The 22,296-nt window shown below is 40.9% G+C and overlaps 1 protein-coding gene across 2 annotated transcripts in view; it reads right to left on the minus strand.

Annotated features, from left to right (window-relative positions):
- Positions 1-16,252: 16,252 nt before the first annotated feature.
- ZSWIM6 (zinc finger SWIM-type containing 6) overlaps positions 16,253-22,296 on the minus strand; it is a 112,194-nt gene continuing 106,150 nt past the window's right edge. For both annotated transcript variants that reach the window (XM_069880213.1, XM_069880212.1), the window contains one exon: positions 16,253-18,867. In XM_069880213.1, the coding sequence (XP_069736314.1) occupies positions 18,005-18,867 (863 nt within the window). In that variant the 3' untranslated portion in view covers positions 16,253-18,004. The remainder of the gene's footprint in view (positions 18,868-22,296) is intronic.

The following is a 22,296-nucleotide window of genomic DNA, read 5'->3' on the forward strand; positions in this document are numbered from 1 at the left end:
TCTTGCAAATGCCTACAGGTTATGAATTCAGAAGTTGGTGGAAAATTTCAGATCAAGCCTGAATGTTCACTTGCATCTGGACTTTAATGTAACAGCCTAAAGGGAGAGTTGCTCTAAATATTAAATCACACTGAACTTGATGAAGGGTTTGACATAATCTACAGAAGAAGGTCAGAAAAGCTGTAAATGTTTATTTCAATGTGATTAAACCAGTGCTTTCAATTCTGCTTTTACACTTCCATCTATATATTCACTTACAGTCTCTTCAGAACCCTTTCAGTGCTTTTCTGTCTTAGGAAATCTTTAACATGCATGCACTGAAAGGTGATGTACATGGCATAAAGCCTTGTAAGGAACCAGGTCAGTGGAATCTGCGAGCAACTGCATCAAAACTGTGAATTCCATCAGCTCATCAGTTGAAGAGTAGCTACTCAAGAAAGAGGAAGGTCGAGCTCATTCAGGAACTTCAAGTCCTTTAGCAGGAAGACAATGGGCTAACTTGCTAACAGCAACACATCATGAAAATTATGTTCACTGTTGAAAGACTATAACGAATATAACAGACAACGTAGTATATGTCTACAGTGTAAGAAGCTGTCCAATGGGGACATGCAGCTGGGAAGGCATCATACTGCACTTGAAGTGCCTATCATTAGGGGAAAAAAATATCGAAGAAGAAAATGAGACTAGACAGGCCAGGCCAAATCATCACACTCTTCAGAAAAGATCACACTCATCACACTCACAGAAAAGAGATGGCAGTAGGTGTGGAGGTACTCGTGAAGGGTGCCAGAGACTTCAAAGGCTATGGACAAAAGAGGAAAATTTTAACAACTGTTTGGGCTAGTCAGCTGCACACATTGCAAAACACAGATGTGTCTGCCCTGCAGCACACTTAGGAAAAAATCGCTATGCATTCCTGGTCTTCAGCTGTGTCTACTCGAGGCTATAAGTATCATTGCTGAGCTGTGTGTGAACTCTGCTCGAATGGCTAACAATTTCTATGGCCAAACTGCTACAGTATGAACGCTGTGCCACTAGGAATTTGGAAACTTTCTATCTAAAGCCAGATGAAGTGTGCACCTTCGTTATTGAAGCTGGCCGCTAAAATTATCTGGTGTAAGGAGAAAAACAAATTACAGGGGTGTGATAGTAGGGTTTTTAATTATATGTTCTTGCACATACAAATATGAGACATTTCAAAATAAAGGAACTTTGTGCCTAAACAGCAAGAGGGTTCCACTTTAACTCAGAAAAGCCGAGTTTAACACTGGTCAGTTTGACACAACCATTCTATGACTGCATGTGACACTGACATGTGATTCTTGTTGTCATGCCTTAGGATATCACTAACAGCACTATTATTTATTATGTGCATGCTTTCTTAATATTTGAATCACTGAACTGACTTAGACTTGCACTGAAAACTTGCCAGCTTTGGAATTTTCACGTTTACCATGCACAAAGCCTGAACTGGTGTCTTGTGTGTGTGTATTGCTGGTTATTTCCAAGAAAAATCACATTTGTGATAATTTAGAGGAAAAGCACTGTACAAGGACAAAATACAAGTATTCAGATGAATTTTGGGAGTGTTAAACAACATACAGCCACAAACTGTTTCTCTAGCAGCAATTATTATTGTCTGAGCCCAACTATTTACAGTGGTTTGAGGGCTATTTATTAATGCAAGCACAATTTGAGAGCATGTACTTTCTGGTGTTTGGATCAATGACAGGTGAATTCTTGGTTTAGTTTTCTCTGTATCCTCTCCCTCTTGGTTTTATCCATGTTTTAACGCATGGCATTCCTGGTCTACAAAGCAAAGTAACCTGCAATGCAGCAGGAGGAAGAAATCAGTGAGTGCGCATGCCACAAAGGTCACATTGTGTAGGATTAAGTCCAAGTAGGAATGGCTGCATACATATCATTTGTTAAAGCAGTGCACCCTCTCAGGAGTACTTGCTGATTTCCAGTTTATGAAGTTAAACTGCTGGTCATTTAGGCATGCCCACAGAAATGAAGTTTATAGGTAATATTTTGAAACCAGCTACTCAAATTGGCTCATTGCATTTCCATAATGACTACTGCATATATATAATAAATATTTTTTAAGCCACGAAGTATTTTGTTCCATCTGGCTGCTTTCTACTAAATGGTTCTGTTTGTACTGGCTACTGAAAGGGGAAGATGGCAATATTCTCCAGGTCAAAAGCAAACCTCATAGAGTGAATTAATAGGGCTGTCCTGCTGTGACAACAGGTCCATAAAGCTGAAGTGTTGTAGTTAACGTTATCCATCATTTGGGCATCTCTAGTGCAAAGAGGGTGGGTGTAGCATGAAAGAGAGCTTTAATGATTTTTAAATAAAAGGTAGTATACTTCTAGTATTATGATGCTGAACAAGAATAATATCTCTTGACTTCAAAGAATTAATATTTTCATGTCTCAAGCATTCCATGTCAAATGTTTGCCAGGATTTTTATCTCACTCCAACTATTTACAGTGGCTCTAATGCTAAAAGACTGTACCATACATCCCCCAGGGTTTATATTACTATTTGGATTTATACTTCTTTCACTACTTCCAATAAATCATGAACTTCTTCAGATGTGTCAGAGGACATTCCAGTTCCTCAACAGCAAATGGCAAATGATGAATAACACACATTGCTGACTTTTTTTGTCCACCTCAAATTCCTCTGTAGGTCTCCAGTGACTTCAACTGTTGCATTTGGTCCATTTTCGCAGGTGTACCCTGCATAATGACTGCGAATCTCTCAGATTTTATGTACAAAGATAATTCCTTTCACTACTATACATATGTATGCATTGTATTTGGCTTATTTGCTGTAAGTATGAATTTAATTGTTCTTCCTTCCCTCTTGAACACACAGAAATATGTGGAAATGAAAGAAATATTTATGAAAATAAATATTCCTTGTTCTGTTGAACTTAGGCATGAAAGTAATCATGTGAGTAAGCATTCAGCAAGCCTACTTTGTATAGCATGTGCTGAAGAGCATGATCTCACTCTTGCTATCAAATCTAGCGCAAATATGCCTCTAAAAGCTATAATCACACTTTCAAAAAAGTTACAACCTGTGTTTGTGGTAGCCACGAACGAAACATTTTTCTCACTCTCCATATTAAAATAACATCAGTGCAAGAGGTGCTTGCATTTTGGGAAGGACTGACTGGAATAACAGGAGACATGTCAGAGTAAAAGAGAGAAGCTATTCATTCTCTTGCACTCAACAGTGGCTACGATGCAAAAACTAGGTATGAAGCCCGCTGGTCTGCCCCAGTCCTAATACAACTTTCAGCAGCCCATGTTGACATTGGTCTTTCTGGGTGCAGTTTACACCCTTTGTGAATTGGTGTAACAAAGCACATCTACATGTGCTTCCAGTCATACAGTCATGAGTGTCTTGAGAGCTGGCTTTGTTAACTTCTAGCTGTGGGAGAAACGTCTCAGGTGAAATCAACCTCCTTTCCCTGTAAGACCATTGGCTGTTGTGTCAGTATGGAGTGAGCATAACACCTGTGAGTGACAGACACACCCATCTGTCCCACGCTGGAAACTCTTATAAGCTGAATGTCATGCTGATGGTTCTATATTTTAAAATAGGCACTCCTAAAATATCACCTAAGAACTGAAAAAGCTTCAGCAAAATAAAAGGCATGAAATAACCCACAGGCACCCTCCAGTCTGTCATTACCTGGTTTAGTAGGGGTCACTAAAGCCAACCACTGCTTGGTGAAGACGTTTTGGGGAAGAGTAGAGGTAGTTGTGAGGATAACTGTTGGCAACAGTCTGCACGTGACTTTAATAAAAAAAATTTTTGTATTGAGAAGGGCAATACATGTTTCAGGACAATAGATTTTTAACCAACAGAGAAGGTTCCTCAGCTCCCCTTAGGTTTCTTGTTTACAATGTCATATTTATTTCTGAATATAACAGCTTTACTTGTAAGAAATTTGCCAAGAGACACTGTGATGAAGGAAAATTTCCTTTCCAGCCAATCTCTTTAGGAATCATGTTGAGGTGCTTTTCTCATATGGTGCAAAATGCCTGCCACCTGGAAGGCACCTGCGAGCACTCAAGCCTGGGAACTTCCCAAAGCTTAAACCTGAACAGGCCACTGTCCTGGCTAGTTGCCTTCTGCTCTGTCCTATAGATTTTTCCAGAGGGCAACTCTTGAAAAACAAAACAAAATGCCTGATTACTCTTTGCTGATTAAAAAGTACCTACTAAGCAAACCATAACATCAGATTATGATTACATACAGAAAAGGCTGCCCAGTAGCAGTTGATTCCCACAGGCAGTTCTGGTGTAAGCAGAGGGGAATATGCGACCTGTTGTATTTTATGTAGAAGAGATTTAAACTTGGTCTTTCTGAAAAGGTACACTAGAAAAGAAAGACTGGTCAAAACCAGTTGAAGAAATTACCTCTGCTACGTAAGCAATATTTGAGACAGTTGATTTTAATGTGATCCCATCAGGAAATGTTTAAAAGACCAACTAGACACTCAGTACTGTTTCATCATAAGAAATACTTAGTTTTGCTGAGCCTAGACTGTGTTTAAACTGAATTCCCACTCTGCATTTTGACAATGGACCTCAGAGGTACACAATCTAGGAACGCGTTTCCAGCACAACTGGTTACTACTAACATTATCAAAGTCATGCTGTAAACATGACAGGACACCAATGTTTTGTAACATTATCCACCGTTTGTGCAGTTTCTCCATAGCAAACAAGATGAAACCAAAAGCTTATTGACCCGTTTGCATTTAAGGATTCTGTTATTTTTATTGCAGAAATCCCTGAATGCAACTTACTTTCCATGACATGTGTAAGTCCTCTTAAATTCTCTTAAAATCTGAAAGCACTCTTTCTCTATTCTTACATTTCACATGGTACTTTGAAACAAGTTAACAATAGGGTCCAGCTCTTCCCTTGTCCCATAGCTGAGGAGCCAAAATGCATGGATGAGAAACTTAGTAGTAACGGCAATGCTATTCAGATAAAGCTGGTTTTATCCAGCTTTGTTAGAAAGCCAAACAGCCTGCTGCTCCTAATCCTTCGGATTCTGTTCTGATCCGTGAAAGATGGTAAACCATCCCACAAGTATTACCAATTTATAACTTAATTTTCCTTCCAACTACTACATCAGTTATGTTATTGTAATTTATATCTGAAGATCCAGTGTTGCCACACTGACCCTATCTGCACAATGGAGACATAGACTGGACATACATAGCCAGGACATACTGCACAGCAGCAGCCATTCTCATTTCTTGGAAAGGTACTAGGCTTAGGAAGGAAAGGAGCCAACAGGGAAGGACCATAGTGTTCTTTCTGTGCCGATTCCCATGCCTGCAATGGAGACACAGGGAGTGCAAGGAGACATGGGCTCAAGCTGGGGTCTTTAGATACTCACATAATACAAACGTTTATGCTTGTCTGACAACTTCAGTTCAGGAATTATTTATTATCACAGGATGGCACAAAGCAGCTTACAATGAGTGACTAATTCACGTAATATACACACTATAGTATTTGTGATTAGTCTAGTAAAACTGTAGGTTTCTCAAGGTTATTTGCAGTTCTGAAGTTTACTGAAGTAACTCCCATCATTCACAAAAGTACAGTCTTGTTTAAAGACTGAATTTGTTGCAAAACTTCTGCTTTTTGTTGCCATCTAAGTCACATGCTATGAGTGTCCCTTGAGGTAACATTTTACTTAAGAACAGGACCTTAACCTGAGACATCCATCTCTCTCCTGGACAGACGCAGAAGGAAGGCAGGTTAGAGAGAAAACTGAGTCTTTGGAAGGGAAACCTGATAAATAATCTCATGGAACTTCAGGATATTGAATTAAATGTTCTGGTGTTCTTTTGCAAACACCTAACATCTGCACTAGAGTATTCCTCATGAACATAGATGCAAAATTGTAATTGGAAATACTGCAACTGAGCCTCTGCTCAGCCTGTTGAAAGGACAGAGCTAGCACCATCATGAGCTGAGGGCATCATGCTGCCTTATGCTTTACCATACCAGCATGCCACTCATACCTCTGGCCTGAGGTTGAGGAATGTTGCTTTGCTCCCAGCTCTGCCTGTCAACTGTCAAGGAACCTGCCTTTCCTGAGCCTTCTTGTTCATACTGGAAATTAGGAAGTTTCTGAGAGGTTTGCAGAAGGAATTTACTCAAGATATGAAAGGAATTGTGTGATACTTCCAGCAGAGAGGAAAACAGTCTATCAGACAGTTTTCTACTGTGTTAGTTGTAATAATCATGGGTCACACTACAACTCAGAAGATACAAACAGTAGAAGTGAGCTTGTTTTCTTTGTCACAGGTTTTTTTCAGCATCTTGCCACTAGCAGCCAGCTGAGTACTTCATCTCAAAAGCAACCTGGACCCTTCTCAGTTCCCTGTGAAACTGCGGCCCCAGAGTTCAACTGTGCAACACTCCCTGCCTTGTCTTTGAGCCTCCTCAGACATACTGCACAAATTTTCACCCTACGGTCAACACACTTGCATCCCACATGGTTCCCTTGGGCAGGAGGCTGCAGCATGCTGCTGGCACACACCAGGAGACCCTGTACTAAGGAACATTTTGTTCCATGAGGGAATAACAAGGAAGATAACAACAAAAAAGCAACCACAGAAAAAATGTGCTCTCAGTAGACCTCATGCAAGAGAAATGAAGACCATGGTAGTGAGCATCAGGAAAAGTTCCAGAAATATCCAACAGAATTGCAGCACTCCTGTGCTTAACATCTCTGCTCCCCACTTGTTGTGCTTTCCAGACTGAGAATGTTATCCCCAGGACCAGAGCTCAAGTCCAAACAGTGTCACCACACTCAGGATACAGATCTGTTTTGCCATCTCGAGCACGGCAGGCAAGCTTCATGCCCCTGAGCATCTACATGAGGCTAAACATCTGTCCCACATCACCCCTGAACCGTCTGCCTCTTGCTAGTGGCAGGGAAAGATCCTCTCTGAAAATGCTCTTCTCCCACATGACAGGGGACAGGACAAGAGGAAATGGCCTCAAGCTCCACCAGGGGAGGTTTGGGCTTGACATTAGGAAAAAATTTTTCACAGAAAGGGTCATTGGGCACGGGAACAGGCTGCCCAGGGAGGTGGTTGAGTCACCTTCCCTGGAGGTGTTTAAAAGGTGGGTGGATGAGGTGCTGAGGAGCATGGTTTAGTGATTGATAGGAATGGTTGGACTCGATTATCAAGTGGGTCTTTTCCAACCTAGTGATTCTATGATGATTGTACCCAGTGTAAAAGAAGTGGAACAGTCGCCTCATGGTGGGATTTATTTGAGAAAATAAAAAATAGGGAGGAAGCCTTTATGCACTCTCTCTCATACACATAGGTAAAATTACATCTTCTGAAAAGGGCTGGGGTTGCCATATTGATGCGTAAAAGTGTTTCAATTGCAAAAACATTATTTTGCAACTTGCTGGTACTATTCTGAAGTGTTAGATATGATCTAGGGCTTTTTAGATGTCATTGAAAATTCTGATCATTTGAAGAAAAGAAATGAGAAGCCTCACTTCAGGCAGAAGCCAGTATATCTCTTCAGAACAACAGATAAATCTTTTAAATCATCTGTGTGTTTTATTATGGTAGTGCCTATTTACATGAAGGTATTTAAGGATGTGTCAATGTTTCCATTATAAACGCCTATTTTTAAAGTGGTTTATGACTCAGCTGTAAACATATGGCACTTGGCAGAGACAGACACAATTCATCTGTTTCTATATCAGGACTTTAAAAATGTGCACACACACACATACACATATACAGGCATTTGTGGGAGCTTAGTCTTTAATGCAGTTCTGTAGCCGAAGATAACAAAAATCAAAAGAATAATGGCTTCAGCCTCTGATACAGTTCTGTGCTTTCACTGCTTTCTTGTTAGTGGCCAGTTACTTGTTTTACAACACTTAACACCAACTGCTGTTATACCCCACTCTCTTCTCCTCTGGGTTATATTGTTACTGCCATGGGAGTTTCTCCTAAGGAGAGCGCCTACCTCATCCTCCCCATGCACATTTCTGCAACAGGCCTATAACAAGCTACTTGGTAAAGAAGCAGCAGTCTGAAAACCTCTTTCAGCAAGTGCTTACAAAGGCTGCCTTTAAATAGGAGAATCTTTGTAAACACTAGGCTGCAAAGAGCATTGATATGAGTGAGTGCATCCAGATAATATTGTCCTGTTTCTTCAGCTCATGATCCTCCTTGCATGTGTTGAGCAGGCAGGCATGCCAACTCGGGCAATGTTCCCACCTGCCCTTCCTTAATCCTGCAGGTAGGGTGTTCTCACAGGAGTGATTCTACAGGTGAAAGGCTCAGCCTCCTGCGGAAAAGCAGCAGGCGGGTGGCTCGACCTGACGTCCCACAGAGTTTGTAGCACTGGAGATGTATTAAGGTGCTGAGGGGCATGGTTTAGTGTTTGATAGGAATGGTTGGACTCGATGATCCGGTGGGTCTCTTCCAACCTCGTTATTCTATGATTCTGTGATTCTATGATATATTTGCAAAACATCAGTGAACCAAACAGAGCCAACAAGAAGCAATGTGGCTTTATTTTTCTCTCCTTTTCTGCTTTTTAGGTTAAGCTGTTAAAAAGAAAACAAAGGAATTTAAGTTGAAAGATTGTACATTTAAAACTGCCTGGCTGCTCCCTCCCAAGTCTCCCTGTTGTATTTTCTCATGTCCATTTCTGAATCTCCAGAGAGCGCCACATCTCCCATGGGTCTTTCTGGGCAAAGCAGGATGGGCTTGTCCTGGGAACCACTGGTCGAGCCTTGCCGTGAGGGGTGGAAGTAAGGAATCATCCTCAGCATCCATGGGAAGATGCTCCCAAGGATGGTGCACTTTGTGCAGACAGCTTGGCTCCTGCCAGCTGCTCAAGGAGCAGGCTGTGCACTCCACTGTTCTTCTAATAAGTCTTCTTTTTTAGTGATGTACTTCAAGTGACGAGCACCATTGGCTTCACAGGGACTACTCATGCACAGAAACTCACCTGTCCACTCCTGTGTATCGCTAATTCAGAGACCTAAATCAATAAAACTGTTCCAGGCTTAAATCTCATCTTCAGGTTAGGGATCCCTGAGGTCTGCTGTGGGAACTGCTCCTCATCCAGTATCTAAGATCCAGTATCTTTAGGGGGAAAAAAAACCAAAACAAAAGCCAGATGCATCTGGTCTTTCAAAATTACAACTTCCAGAGACCTGTGGCTTGTATGCGCTTTATGCAGTGTTAAGAGGGCTCTGCAGCTGTGCTGACTATTGTGAAATAAACACAGCCAGCTGAAAACCAGCATTTGGAAAAGCCAGATATCAATGACCCAATGAACAAGACAAGGAATAGTCAGTATACTAGAACTTCCAAACTCTGTAATTTCTAGATTTAATCACAAATCCATAGTGTGGCAGTTCAATAAGCAGTTTAATTATTCACAATTCTAACATGAAGAAAATCACTAGACTTGCTGGCAAGGTGAAACAGCTGCAGAAAGTTAAGGGCTGCACAAAAGAGTATTCACTTCAAACAAAGGTACAGAGGCAGCAGTCACTGAGGCTTATGGATGGGATGTAGCGGGGTGGGATAACCCAACACAGAGAGGCTCTAAGGAAGATCTGTCCTCTCTCAGTCGCACACCCTACACAGGGCTCACCCTGCTGCCTTAATCCTCACCATTATTTATCCAGTAGAAAAAGCATATAGTACTAGTGAAAGAGAAAACATGCTACCCACATTCATGGTTTATCGAGCCACACCACTGCAGCCAGAAATTCCCCCTTGCTGTCATAGAATCATCCTCTGGCCTGGCAACAGCGTGCTCTTATAGGATGTGGCTGCTGTTTGGAAAGTCTAAAACTACAGATATCAGCTAATGAGGATAGGCTGTTCCATGCATCAGTTCACAAATGTTTCACCCAGCAGCAGCACCTGCAGAAAAGCTTAGGCCCATGGTTTATAGCCATGTTTGGGCTTGGACACCCTCCTTGTCCCCATATCATGAGGTCAGCCTGCGCCTGACCCCAGTGATCACACTGACTTGTAAGCACCCACTTTAATAAAAGACAATTCCCTACAAAATTACTGGCAAATTCGAGCACTGAACTTAGCAGCTGCTAAAGTTATGGTTGGACTCGATGATCCGGTGGGTCTCTTCCAACCTGGTTATTCTATGATTCTATGATTCAGGCTTCTGCTCAGAGAATACTGTGCAGCTGCAATTCTCCAGCACAAGTCCAAATGCTAGAAATGTCTGCCTTTTTATTTCCCATCAGTAGAAAAGAGACTCAGGATTGCTGCTGGTAACAAATAACTAGGATATACTAAGTAAAATGGAGTGAGCAGTGAGATAGCATAGGGACATTGCCAATATGGCAAGTACACCAGAAATGTGTTATTCTTGTTTGGTAGGACAAACAGGTGCACAAACCAGCATTTTCACACTAGGCTAAACAGAGTCAGTGCCATGTTAGTGCATCCAATTAGACCTCACCCACACACCCTTAAACTAAACAGACCACCTGGGTACAGTACTAAACAACATGCAACTGAAAGACCAAATCCTCCTGTGTGGTTTGTCTGGACTTTTCTAGATGCACAGAAATTGTGCCCTGGCAGCGTATACACTTAGTAGTGTGCTACAAACTCTTGCTAGTAATTACTGTTTTCCTGATTAGATTCTTCCTAATGAAAAAAAAAATAATGTTGGAAAGTCTTTGCCTTTTACAAAAAAAATGCTTCTTGTTAGGTTCTGGCTTTTACATCCTGCATTTCCTGTGTAAGGAAGCCAATACACTCACAAAATGAATGACAAACTCTGAATAGCAGTTTATCACTTCCTCATGAGCCATGGTGACTTCTTCCTCAGCAGAGAACAGCATATGTAGTCCCTAATTATTTCCAAGAGGCATGAACTAACCACTGTAAGGCTCAAGGCTTCCAGACAAAACCAAACCAAACCTGGTTAAACTCTTATTTGCTACATCAAGGTAACGCAGCCCAGCATGGGGAACATAGTATAACACTGTATATGCTCTATCAGTAGTGAAATGTAAAAAGAAAATTGCTTGTGTATAGAAAAAGTCCTGGATTGTTCCAGGTGGAGAATATAGCAACAGCTGGGAAAATACAGGCTTTGAAACCAAAGCCTCTAGTGCAACAGTTAATTTCTCTCATATGGAAAAACCTTCCCCTTAAAAGACTGAGATGTTCAGAGCAGCTTGGAAACTCTTGTCAGTATAGTCTCCTTCTACAATCGCGTCTCCAAAAGGCAATGCTAAAGCTTGTTTGCTGGTAGTTAGGTATCATCTCACACTAAAATTTCCTAACACGCCTATTCAGCTTCTCAGTTTCTCATTATATCATTTAGAAACAGTATACAAGAGAACTCCTAAACGACTAAGTAGAAAACAAGTTATGCTGTTTACAACAGACTATCAAAAGTCTTGTAGCGCTTCATGTTTTTAATTTAGACCCTGGATTATTGAGAATGGTTGGAGAAGTTCAGCTTTCAAAACTGAAAGGCCCCAGATCTCACAGTGTAACACGAACAGAGACAGCCTCCTGGAGGATGTAAAAACTACAGTGGGCTGGAGAACAAATAATGCATTGGGTCAGACATTTGTATTGAGACAGAGGGGTGGGAGGAGTAAAGATGTCCTGAGTAACCAGGTAGAGTCTCACCACAGTTACTGCTACATCCATACCACACATAGAACTTGGACATCAGGTGGCTAGAGAAAACAGACTTCTAAACTCAGGAAACAAAACACTCAAAAAATACCTCTTTATCTCTCTCCCACCAAAGCCAGCCAGGGGTGTGATGGTTGTCACAGCACTGTCAGTTAGAGCTGCCTTTCATAGCTTTGTCTTCTTGGTGAGGCAGGCAGACCATGACTAGGATGAAGTGCTTCTCGAAGTACATTTGTTCCTTTCACCAACAAGTTAGCAGGACAAGCTTGTTTTCCACTTTGTTAGTTATTTGGGAATATATGTATCTACCACACTGATCTACTAAACATGTTAACGCATCTATTACAGGCACAAAAGAAATAATGTTTTCTTCAGAAACCATGATTTCCACTCTTGTAAGGATCTTGTGGGGAGAGCTTTTCATACAATTTTCCCTGTTGCATCCTCAGCCTCTTGAACTGGTTTGGTTAGTCTGCTAAGGCTTCCTTAGGCAAACTTTGTCCCAGAACCCTCATTTTCAGAGGGGATGGAGGGATATATATATCAGCAATACCTTTTATAATGCATCTGGTAAGAGACAAGTTGCAGTTGGCTTGACTAATTTCCTTGTGCATTGAAAAAGGTAGTCGATAAAGAAAGCCCTACAAATAGTCATTGTGCTGTCTAACAAGATTCAGGTAATTTGAAATTGGGAGGCCACAAACCCCAAGTGATTTTTCCTGCCCACTGACCAGGCAGAATTTGGCACTACTTCTCCCACCACTGTTGTTCTTATAACTAACAGGCTTCCCAAAAGTGTCTGCCAAGATTAGCCTTGATGTAATTCCAGCAACTTCACCAAAAGAATATTTCACTCTGTCCTTAATCTCTCCTATCCATTTTTTTTTTAATCCCTTCTATGAGCAGTGATTTGTGTTTTGTTCCTGGGACACAAACCCAAGAATTCGCTGTGGTCAGACAAGCAATTCCAAGGACAGAGTGGTGGGAAGGGAAGCAGTGCTGGCTCTGCATACCAGCTGTGGCTGTTGCCTCAGGTCTCAGCTCTCCAGTCCCTACAGTAAATGTGACTGAACAGCTCAGCCTTCTTGGTCACTGCTCCACAGATACTTCCAACATCAACCACAGTTACCAAGCGATAGTGCCATTGCTCATTGTACATCATCAGACCACAAGTACATCTTCTAGTAAGAATTTTTGCAAATACAAAGCTCTTGAAATTACATCTACAAAAAAGACAAAGGCTAAAGAGGAAGAAAAGGAAAGTTATAACAATGAAATGAAGTTGGTACAAAACCTGGTAAAAGACTACTCACGAGCTGGCTCCTGCGCAGTTCATGATTGCGGCACTTTCTAGTCATGATCACTCTCTACGCCAAGGGCTACAGAAATCTCTCAAGGTTCATTTTAGAAATAACTAGTGTTTTGTAGCCAATACATGTTAAAAGAGATCTTTGATCCTATATGACCTTGCAGATGTCTGCAAATACAGTAGCTGATGCAATTTTAAGACAGGTTATTTTGCTTGAAGCACATGCAGCTCTAGTTTTACCAACTTCAAGGATACTGAAACAACCTGTAAAGATGGATCATAAACATTTCATCTGATAGCAAGGTGCTACTTGATGCTAAAAGTCCAGAGTGTTAACAGAGGTAACATTCTTGTCTCCCCATATACAGTCTGGAGTGTACACTTCTACATGGCAGACAAATCCAAGCCACCTCTTCTCTCAAGTAAAGTTACCCCTCATATTTAGTGTAGTTTCTAACATGCTGTAATACCCCTAAATCTCTGCTACCTATTCCACTGTCATCAGGTGGTTTGTGGCCCTTTCCCGCCCTCCCTGGAAAAAAAATCCTTTAAGGGGACAAACAGTGAACACTGTCATTGTCAATGAACACTTGATACTTTCCTCCAGCCAGAACTGCAGACTAAGAGAATACCTGAGCATATCATACTTCCCAGTTCTGGGAAGTTGGGCCGTATTGCTACTTTTCCAAGTTAGATGATGCATTGAAATCAGATTAATTACCAGCATTTTTGGTTTTAAAACATAAAAGGAAGCCTGGATGTTTTTAAGTAAAAATCTGTATTTTAATCTAATTGAAGGCATCTCCGTGAAATAAATTTACTTTCAGCACAAATCCACTCTATGGAACTACAAATCTAAACTAGTACAACTCAGAAAGGAAAATTTCCCCCTATGTGAGCAACATCCCTGTTTTGATGTACTTATGTTACTTATACCCATTTATAATGAAAAACTTTACTGCCAGTAGACAAATCTGAAAGAAAACTGTACCTCAAACTAGTTTGACAGAATACTAAAGCAGTATTGAAAAATTACTTTCACAGTGACAGAAAGCTTGCAGCATAACATTTTGTATGGATATACAAAGAAAATGATGGAATATGGGTTTTACACAGAAGAGATTTACTGATGCATAGCACTCAGACTATATTCTATCCTTAAACATACTAGGAAGCTAGTTTTACTTTTTGGCTCTAAAGTCCTCTAGAACGTTGTCTGTACTGTTTTGAAAAAGCTCCATCTGTTCTACTACACAAGACAACCATGGTGAAATGCAGCCAGTCATCTTGTTGCAGCTCCAGACTCAGACTATTACCTGCAATTCCTCTCACCCTTATTAAATTCCTTGTCATGTACATGCAATCCAGATTTAGCTCCTCTGCATTAAAACCAGAAGATTTTGAGAATAAGACACAAAGTATTCTGAGGAAGTGGTCTTGGATTTCACTTGCACCTTTAAGTCAGTCTCCCATATTCACCTTCCTTTCCCTTTTTCATGCTGATAAAGTTGTATAGCTTTGCCTTTCTGGAGAATCTAATAATACAGAAATAATACCACATCTTTCAGAATTTCATTCTACTTACCAAAGAATGAAGATTATGTGGTGGCCTAAGGCATGGAATGGTTCCCTTCACTACTGAACAGCAATCCTGTATTTAAAAAAATTCAGGAAAAGCACTCAGACACTTGGAGACAATGACAGCAGTGGTGATTGGTTGTGTATGGTAAATACATGACCCCTATGACAAGGAATTTGAAACACTGTATTTTGACTAGGCTTCCTTATCCTTATGCTTCAGAGTTAATTATAACATGTAGTTTTAGAAATTAAATTAGAAATATTTGATCCATTTTCATCAAGAGCCCTTAGGCTTTTCTTTGTGGAATCCTATTCTTGGGTTCCTCCTACCTCCATGCACAAAAGCAGCACATATCAGGACACGTTTGCTGGAGAGATTGGCCAGGCCTCTGTGGGTCCTCGAGGGCTTTCAACACAGCGTGCACTGTGCATCTCCACTGCAGACATAGAAGATTTTAGTCATGAAAACAAGCCAAATAAAGTTCCATCAGTTCTGAAAGAAGAACAAGCCACTGTGCTCATCAAAAGCACGTGGCAACCATCAGGACTCCATTTAATTCTAAAGCTTGGTCTTTAAATATGCTTCGGTTTGCAATCTATATAATCCACAATACCCTTAATATGGATTTATTCACAAAAGGCAACCCCACTCCCTTCCCACCCCTACTACAGAACAGAATATCCCTCTCCTTCCTTACAGTCTGTACTAGAAAATTCATCTGCAAAGAAATAAAGCAAAAACGTAAAGAAGGCTCAATACTTAGAAGGAATAGAAGTCACAGAAAGTAGGTACTTTAGGTCAGGACAACTTATATGTTTGCAAGGCTTAGTGAGGACACATCTTATATGACAAACTGTACAAAGACTCAGACCTTTTCCTTCTTAATCTTCTAATGACACAAGCTTCACTAGCAGAATTCATGCTTACACTGCTGCCTCTGAGAGTTGCTCATTATGTGCGAGTTCTCTTTCCAGGTGAAGATATTAAAATGAAGGAAGTGAAGGTGGTGGTTAAATACACTATCACGTAACACTCCTATAATTATAAATATGTTGGTAAAGCAGAAAGTTCCTCTTCAATTTTCAGTGTTTCTGTATCCTGTTCTTCACTGAGGGCTACAAAACTCATGCAACTCTTACAGTGCAAGAGCTCCAAAAAAAGCAGAAATGTTGCGTGCCAGCTGGTGAAGAACTCCATGCAGGTCAGAGTGAGCTGCACAGCTCAAAATACACAAAATTCTTAGAAAAAAATAATCCAAGACCAACAAGAACTGTCCTTGTACACATTCACAGCACATCTTAACTCCCCCCGCCACCCAAATAGTCCACCCACCACACTCAACCATCCCAACAGCGCAGTACATCAAGGCTTAGTATTTGTTGCACAGACCACATACCTTAGATCACAGACAGCCTCTGGCTTTTCTGATGCACCAGGTCTTCCTTCACCAGCAACTGTGAACACTGTCATTCTGTAGCAATTCCGAGGAACAAAACACTTCTTTCCAGAGCTTGGTGCTCATAGTACTTACCAGCATAATACATCAAAGTTGCCAGCTGGATATTTAAGGCTATCTATACACAATTCAACTCCAGTAACAGACACCATAAAGGAGGCAGAATCAACTTTCAAAAAACTAATTTTAATCAAAACAAAAAAATTGTTGATCATTAACAAGTTTATAAAACAGTGATTTAGTTACATAAATAAATTGATATCAGTGTATCAAATCTTAATTACTTTCAACTTCATGAGCATGTTTACATGGGTGATGAAGTACAACCTTTTTATCTATTATAATAAATAAAATGGAGAGCATGAAATAGTTTTTCTAAACAAAAATACCTACAAACATACTTCTAGCATGTTCTCTAATGAAGGGAACAAGAGACACTGGACAACTTCTGCACCAAAACATAAAAATTGCTTTAAAAAGCACAAGGATACAGAACCATCAGCTAAAGTAAAGACACTATACTGTAACCAAAGTTGGTATTTAATAATATAATGAACAGTTTGGTAGTTAGATCTCCAGTTTGGTTATTTTAAAGCATTAAGACAAGGCAAGATAGAAGGCTGCTTTTGTTTGAGTAATTCTAGAGAAAATAAAATATATTAAAAAAACAAACTGAAAAGTAGAACAGTCATACCTACACAACTTTCTGTCCTGCACAAAGTCAAAATACCTATGCAGAATATATATATATAATATATATATATATATGTTATTTGTGCACAAAGGTTAGCTTATTATTAGCTCACTGCAAAGGCGTAACGTATCATGTCAATCATTTTGGAAAACATTTTGCGTTTTGTGTCAAAAAGGATATTTCTTTAAGTCTTCTAGGCTAGGAGGCACAAACCCCAATTCTGGCATACTGTATTCTTAATGCTAAGGCTTGCTGCTCTGGCTGTGAATTTTTTTGTTGTCCCTCTTTACTATAGTGCCTGTTACAAGCATGTGTGTATGTGTGTATACATATATATGTATACACGGGTTGTATAAATATATATATATAAAATATTCCCCATTAGTTATCAGTCCAACCATGCAATCCAAAAGGTGGCTCTGCATAGATGCCCAGCATATAGTTCACCACCTGAGCCAACCCTGAAGCAAGGCGCACTTTAGTCCTTCTGATAAGAGTTTTTTGTTTAAAACCAAACTACTGCAGCTTCAAGTATTTTGCATTACATAGATTTTTTTTTTATAAATTAGTTAATGTTATATTTTTCAATATTCAGACATATACTATTATATATATACAGTACAATAAATGCTCTCATTCTTTTTTTAATTTTTTTTGATAAATCCCTGAGAATGTATGTTGACAGTCGCTAAGTTTCCACATGCACAAGCATTGTGTGCCATGCTTCTGGATGAACAGCACTGCAAAGCCACGTGGTCAGCCTTTTAACTATTAGTATTTCATTTGTTGGTTTGTTTAAATACACTGAAATGTAAGGATGAGTTACAAAGGAGTAAAGCTGAATCCATTCGAGGTACTTATCACAGGATGGAGGTGTTTTGTTTGGTTTTTAAAGCCATTGCAATATATGTTTGTTTTTGAGGCTGTGAACATATACAGAAAGAACAGGAGAGCGATGTGGTCTTTTGCCACTTGACAACATATACTCAGTGTAAACCAAACCTTTTTTAACCTCTCTCATACAAAACAGAAAAAAGGAAAAAATAAAATTGAACACACAAACTTTCACAACATGACAGTTTAGTTTGCAAACTCAATATAACTATACACATATAATACCGGTGTGGCTCTGTTTCTTTAAGTTAAAAAGGATACAAAGGCAGGCTCAAGTAAAAACAAACCACCCCTCCCACCCCCCAACCCCTCTCATTCACACATTTTCATCAACCAAACCGCTCACGAACCAGCATCATCAGTTTCTTTTTGCCTTTGTAGATTTGTTTTAGGTTGTCAATAAACTGTGTAAACTGGATGTGACCATCATGAGCCATTAAGAAGGTCTCTCGGGCCTTGCTGAGGAACTCTATAAACTCACTGTAGTGTCGTGGGCTGATGTGAGTGAGACGTGAATGAGTTGTATTAATGTAGGCTCCGATCGTGGCATCCAAGAGTTGCCGTAAAGGGGCTTTGTCCAGTGACATGAGCTTACCAGAGTTCCTCCTTCCGTGAAGTCCCACCATGCCAGGAGTGGTCAAAGTACACCTACGCAGAATGTCTGACAGTACTGTTGCACATTTGACACTTTTGACCACCAGAGGTATTATAGCTGCTAGCTCATTTTTCCCAAGGGAGTGGCTGAGCGCACATGCCCATAGAACGTCATTAATGGCAGGGTGTGTGTCCTGATTGTAACTCAGGTTGAGATGCGTCATGGCCAAAGTGGCCAGCTTGTAGGCCCGCATGGGGTAACCACGGTGCTCCATGTATCGTGCTATAGTAAAAAGCTGTGAGTAGCTCATGCCTGTTGTAGCAGCATCTAGAACAATTTGGTAAGCGGTCTCAAAAGCTATGTGATCCTTTTCACATAAGGTCAGTGCAGAGAGGGCACAGTTTTGAGGATCCTTCATGGCACACTGTAGAGCAAGCGTCCTAGCACTGCCAGCCAACTTCTCCTGCTGATGGCAGTCCAGATGCAGACGGACAATGGTGCTGTTGGACATCACTGTTGTAGCAACAATACTAGTGGCTTCTGTTGGAGTGAAAAGTGTAAACCAGTTTTGCATGATACTATCCAGTGCATAAACACCTGGGGAGAGAAAGAAAGGATTAGCCACAACTGATAAAACCTAGCAGATACAGATGTTCTGCAAGACATCACATTTGCTGCTTAAGAGGTTGCCATACATCCAAGGGGATATGCTTCAGCAAGAAGGGCTAAACCAGACAGCGTGGCTGCAGCAATCAGAGATACACAGAATAACAAAAAAAGCCTGCAAGATAAGCTTTAATCTCCTGGTGTGACAACTTGTTATTTAAGACAATTTGGACAATGACTTCTGGCTCATTTGGTCTTATCACATCATTCAAAAGTAGCCCTCCCACTAAACACTTTTAAAGGCAATTTTAACTTCTTTTCTCACTGTGCATCTCAAGGAACAGCACACCCACAAAACAATATGAAAGTATGCTAAATGGCTTTCTTAATAGAACACCATGGCACATCTTAAGAGAAAACACTAAGCACACCTTGAAAAAAAACCAAACAATACTACTCACCCAAAACCCACTAACCCGCACTTCTTCCCAATAAGCTTTTAAGATATATCTTGCTTGTATCAGATTCATATGCACCTGAACATCAAGATCCTTGTTAGGGAAATACTCTGAATGAACTACTGGATATCATCTGAACTACATATTTTCTTTGGTATCATTTTATTCCTGGAGTGTGTACATGTGTGTTTGACAGGAGGAGGAAGAGGGAAAACGGTGACTAATGGGTCCCATAAATTGAAACTTATAGCCGACTAGAGTGCCTTATTATTGCTAGAGGCTGTTTACACACATCTGTGAGCCCACCTACACCATACCCAGAGGTCCTTATTTTCTCTGTAGGACTCTGATGCTTCCCGTGTACCCCTTTACTCATATGCAAAAATTCAGCATAGACAGAGAATACCAGATCTTCATTTAAATAAACAGATTCCTTGCTTTACCAGCTTGATTAAGTCTCAAGAATACTTTGCATGACATCATAGGTTCTTTATGGGATACTTCTATTAGAATATGTAAACTAATTTAAAGCAGTACTAAACCCAGCATTTTATTTGCTGATATGCAACTGCACAAAATAATACCCAGGCACTAATATCTGTAAGATAACTTCAGTAATAATTATCTTTGAAAAGATATAAAAGCCACAAAACAAGAGCATTGCATGAAAATTTGCAGACACAAACCACTTTGTGGCTGCAGGCATACAAAGGCAAGCTGTATTTTCCCATGCTACTGACAACATTAATTTCCCATTTAAGCATAAAGGAAAGAATAAACTAATCCAGAGAATAAGCAGCAGCAATCCTCTGAAGTTCTGAAACTGACACAGCATCTATACAATACAGTCCAACTCAGATGTTTGCAAAAGGAATAAATACAGTGTGGAAACATGCTTTCCATAAATACCTTTAAGAACAATTAAAACTGCTCCCTCATCATGAGTACTTATATTGTCCCCACCACCACAGCTACTGATAATTCATTTTTTTTTAGAGCCACACAGTTTTTAAAGCCTTCATCTTTATTTTCAGATTCTGTATCCTCATCCTGCAGATTGTAAACTGGAATATAGAAGCTAAGGGACACCTCATCAAGGCACAAGAAGTCTAAGGCAAAGTCCAGAAATTAACATAATGCCCTGCTGAATGCACTACTTTCCCATTGCCATCCTGTAAGTATAAGGCTCCTTCTGCTCCCACCTTATTTTTACCTTATGTGGTTAATGATGGGTGCATTGGTATTTGGTTTGCTTTCCAGTGCAGACAACAGGCCTGCACAGTGTCCACAAAACAAGGACTCCAAGCCTCTGTTTATGCAAGGGCTTAAAAAACCCCAATCCTAACAATGAGAATCCCTTCTTGACATCCTGTCTGTCACACAGCAGGAGGCATCGTCAGCATTTAGTTCACCCATTTTCTGGTGGTTCTTCCCACAACTGACTAGATAGCACTTCCACTTGCCTTTCAGAGTAAGTGAAGTTGTAGCATAACACAGAAGCCCGTAACCATGAGCATTTGCTCTACTGCAGCCTCAAATCCAAACACACCAAGGAAGGGACAACAGGAAATCTAGAGTATTTCCCATAAGGTTATCATAGAATCATAGAATGGTTTGAGTTGGAAAGGATCTTAAAGACCATCTAATTCCAACACCCCCGCCATGGGCAGAGACACCTCCTGCTAGGTGTGCAACCTGCAGGTTGCCTAAGGCCCCGTCCAACCTGGCCCAGAACTCCTCCAGGGATGGGGCAGCAACAACTTCCCTAGGCAACCTGTGCCAGTGCCTCACCACTCTCTTTGTGAAGAATTTCCTCCTAATGTCTAGTCTAAATCTTCTCCTCTCCAATTTAAAGCCATTCACCCTTGTTCTGTCACTACAGGCCTTTGCGAACAGTCCCTCCCCAGCTTTCTTGTAGCTCCCCCTTCAGGTACTGGAAGGTTGCTATAAGGTATCCTCAGAGCCTTCTGTTCTCCACGCTGAAAAACCCCAACTCTCTCAGCCTGTCCTCATATGGAAGGTGCTCCAGCCCTCTGATCATCTTTGTAGCCCTCCTCTGGACCTATTCCAACAGCTCCATATCCTTTGTACCTTGAGGATTCCAGAATGGGACACAATATTCCAGGTAGGGTCTCACAAGAGAGGAACAGAGGGGCAAAATCACCTCCCTCAACCTGCTGGCCACACTTCTTTTGGTGCAGCCCAGGATACAGTTGGCCTTCTGGGCTACTAGCGCACATTGCTGGCTCATGTTGAGCTTCTCATTAATGATCAGCCCCAAGTCTTTCTCCAAGGACACGCTTTCAATTACATCATCCCCCATCCTGTATTGAAACCGGGGATTGCCCCAACTCAGGTGCAGGACCTTGCACTTGGCCTTGTTGAACCTCATGAGATTCACACAGGCCCACTTCTCCAGCTTGTCCAGGTCCCTCTGGATGACATCCCATCCATTCATTCAGCTTGGTCATGTGCAAACTTCCTGAGGGTGCACCCAATCTCACCGCCTATATCATTGATGAAGATACTACTCAGCACCAGTTCTAGTACGGACCCCCAAAGGACAGCACTTGTCACAAATCTCTACCTGGACATCAATCTGTTAACTACCGCTCTCTGAATACCGTTATCCAACGAATTTCTTATCCACTGAACAATCCACCCATCAAATCCATATCGCTCCAATTTATAGAGAGAGATGTGGAAGACCATGTCAAAGGCTTTACAGAAGTCCAGACGGATCATATCCACTGTTTTTCCCATGTCCACTGCTGCATCATCGAAAGCCCCTAGGTAGGTCAGGCAAGATTTGCCCCTGGTGAAGCCGTGCCGACTGCCTTGAATCACCTCCCCATCTTCCATGTACTTTGGCATAGCTTCTAGGAGAATCTGTTCCATGATCTTCCCAGGCACAGAGATGAGGCTGACAGGTCAGTAGTTCCCAGTCATCTTTTCTACCCTT

The sequence above is a fragment of the Phaenicophaeus curvirostris genome, chromosome Z (assembly GCF_032191515.1).
Source record: "Phaenicophaeus curvirostris isolate KB17595 chromosome Z, BPBGC_Pcur_1.0, whole genome shotgun sequence".
Classification (NCBI taxonomy): domain Eukaryota; kingdom Metazoa; phylum Chordata; class Aves; order Cuculiformes; family Cuculidae; genus Phaenicophaeus; species Phaenicophaeus curvirostris.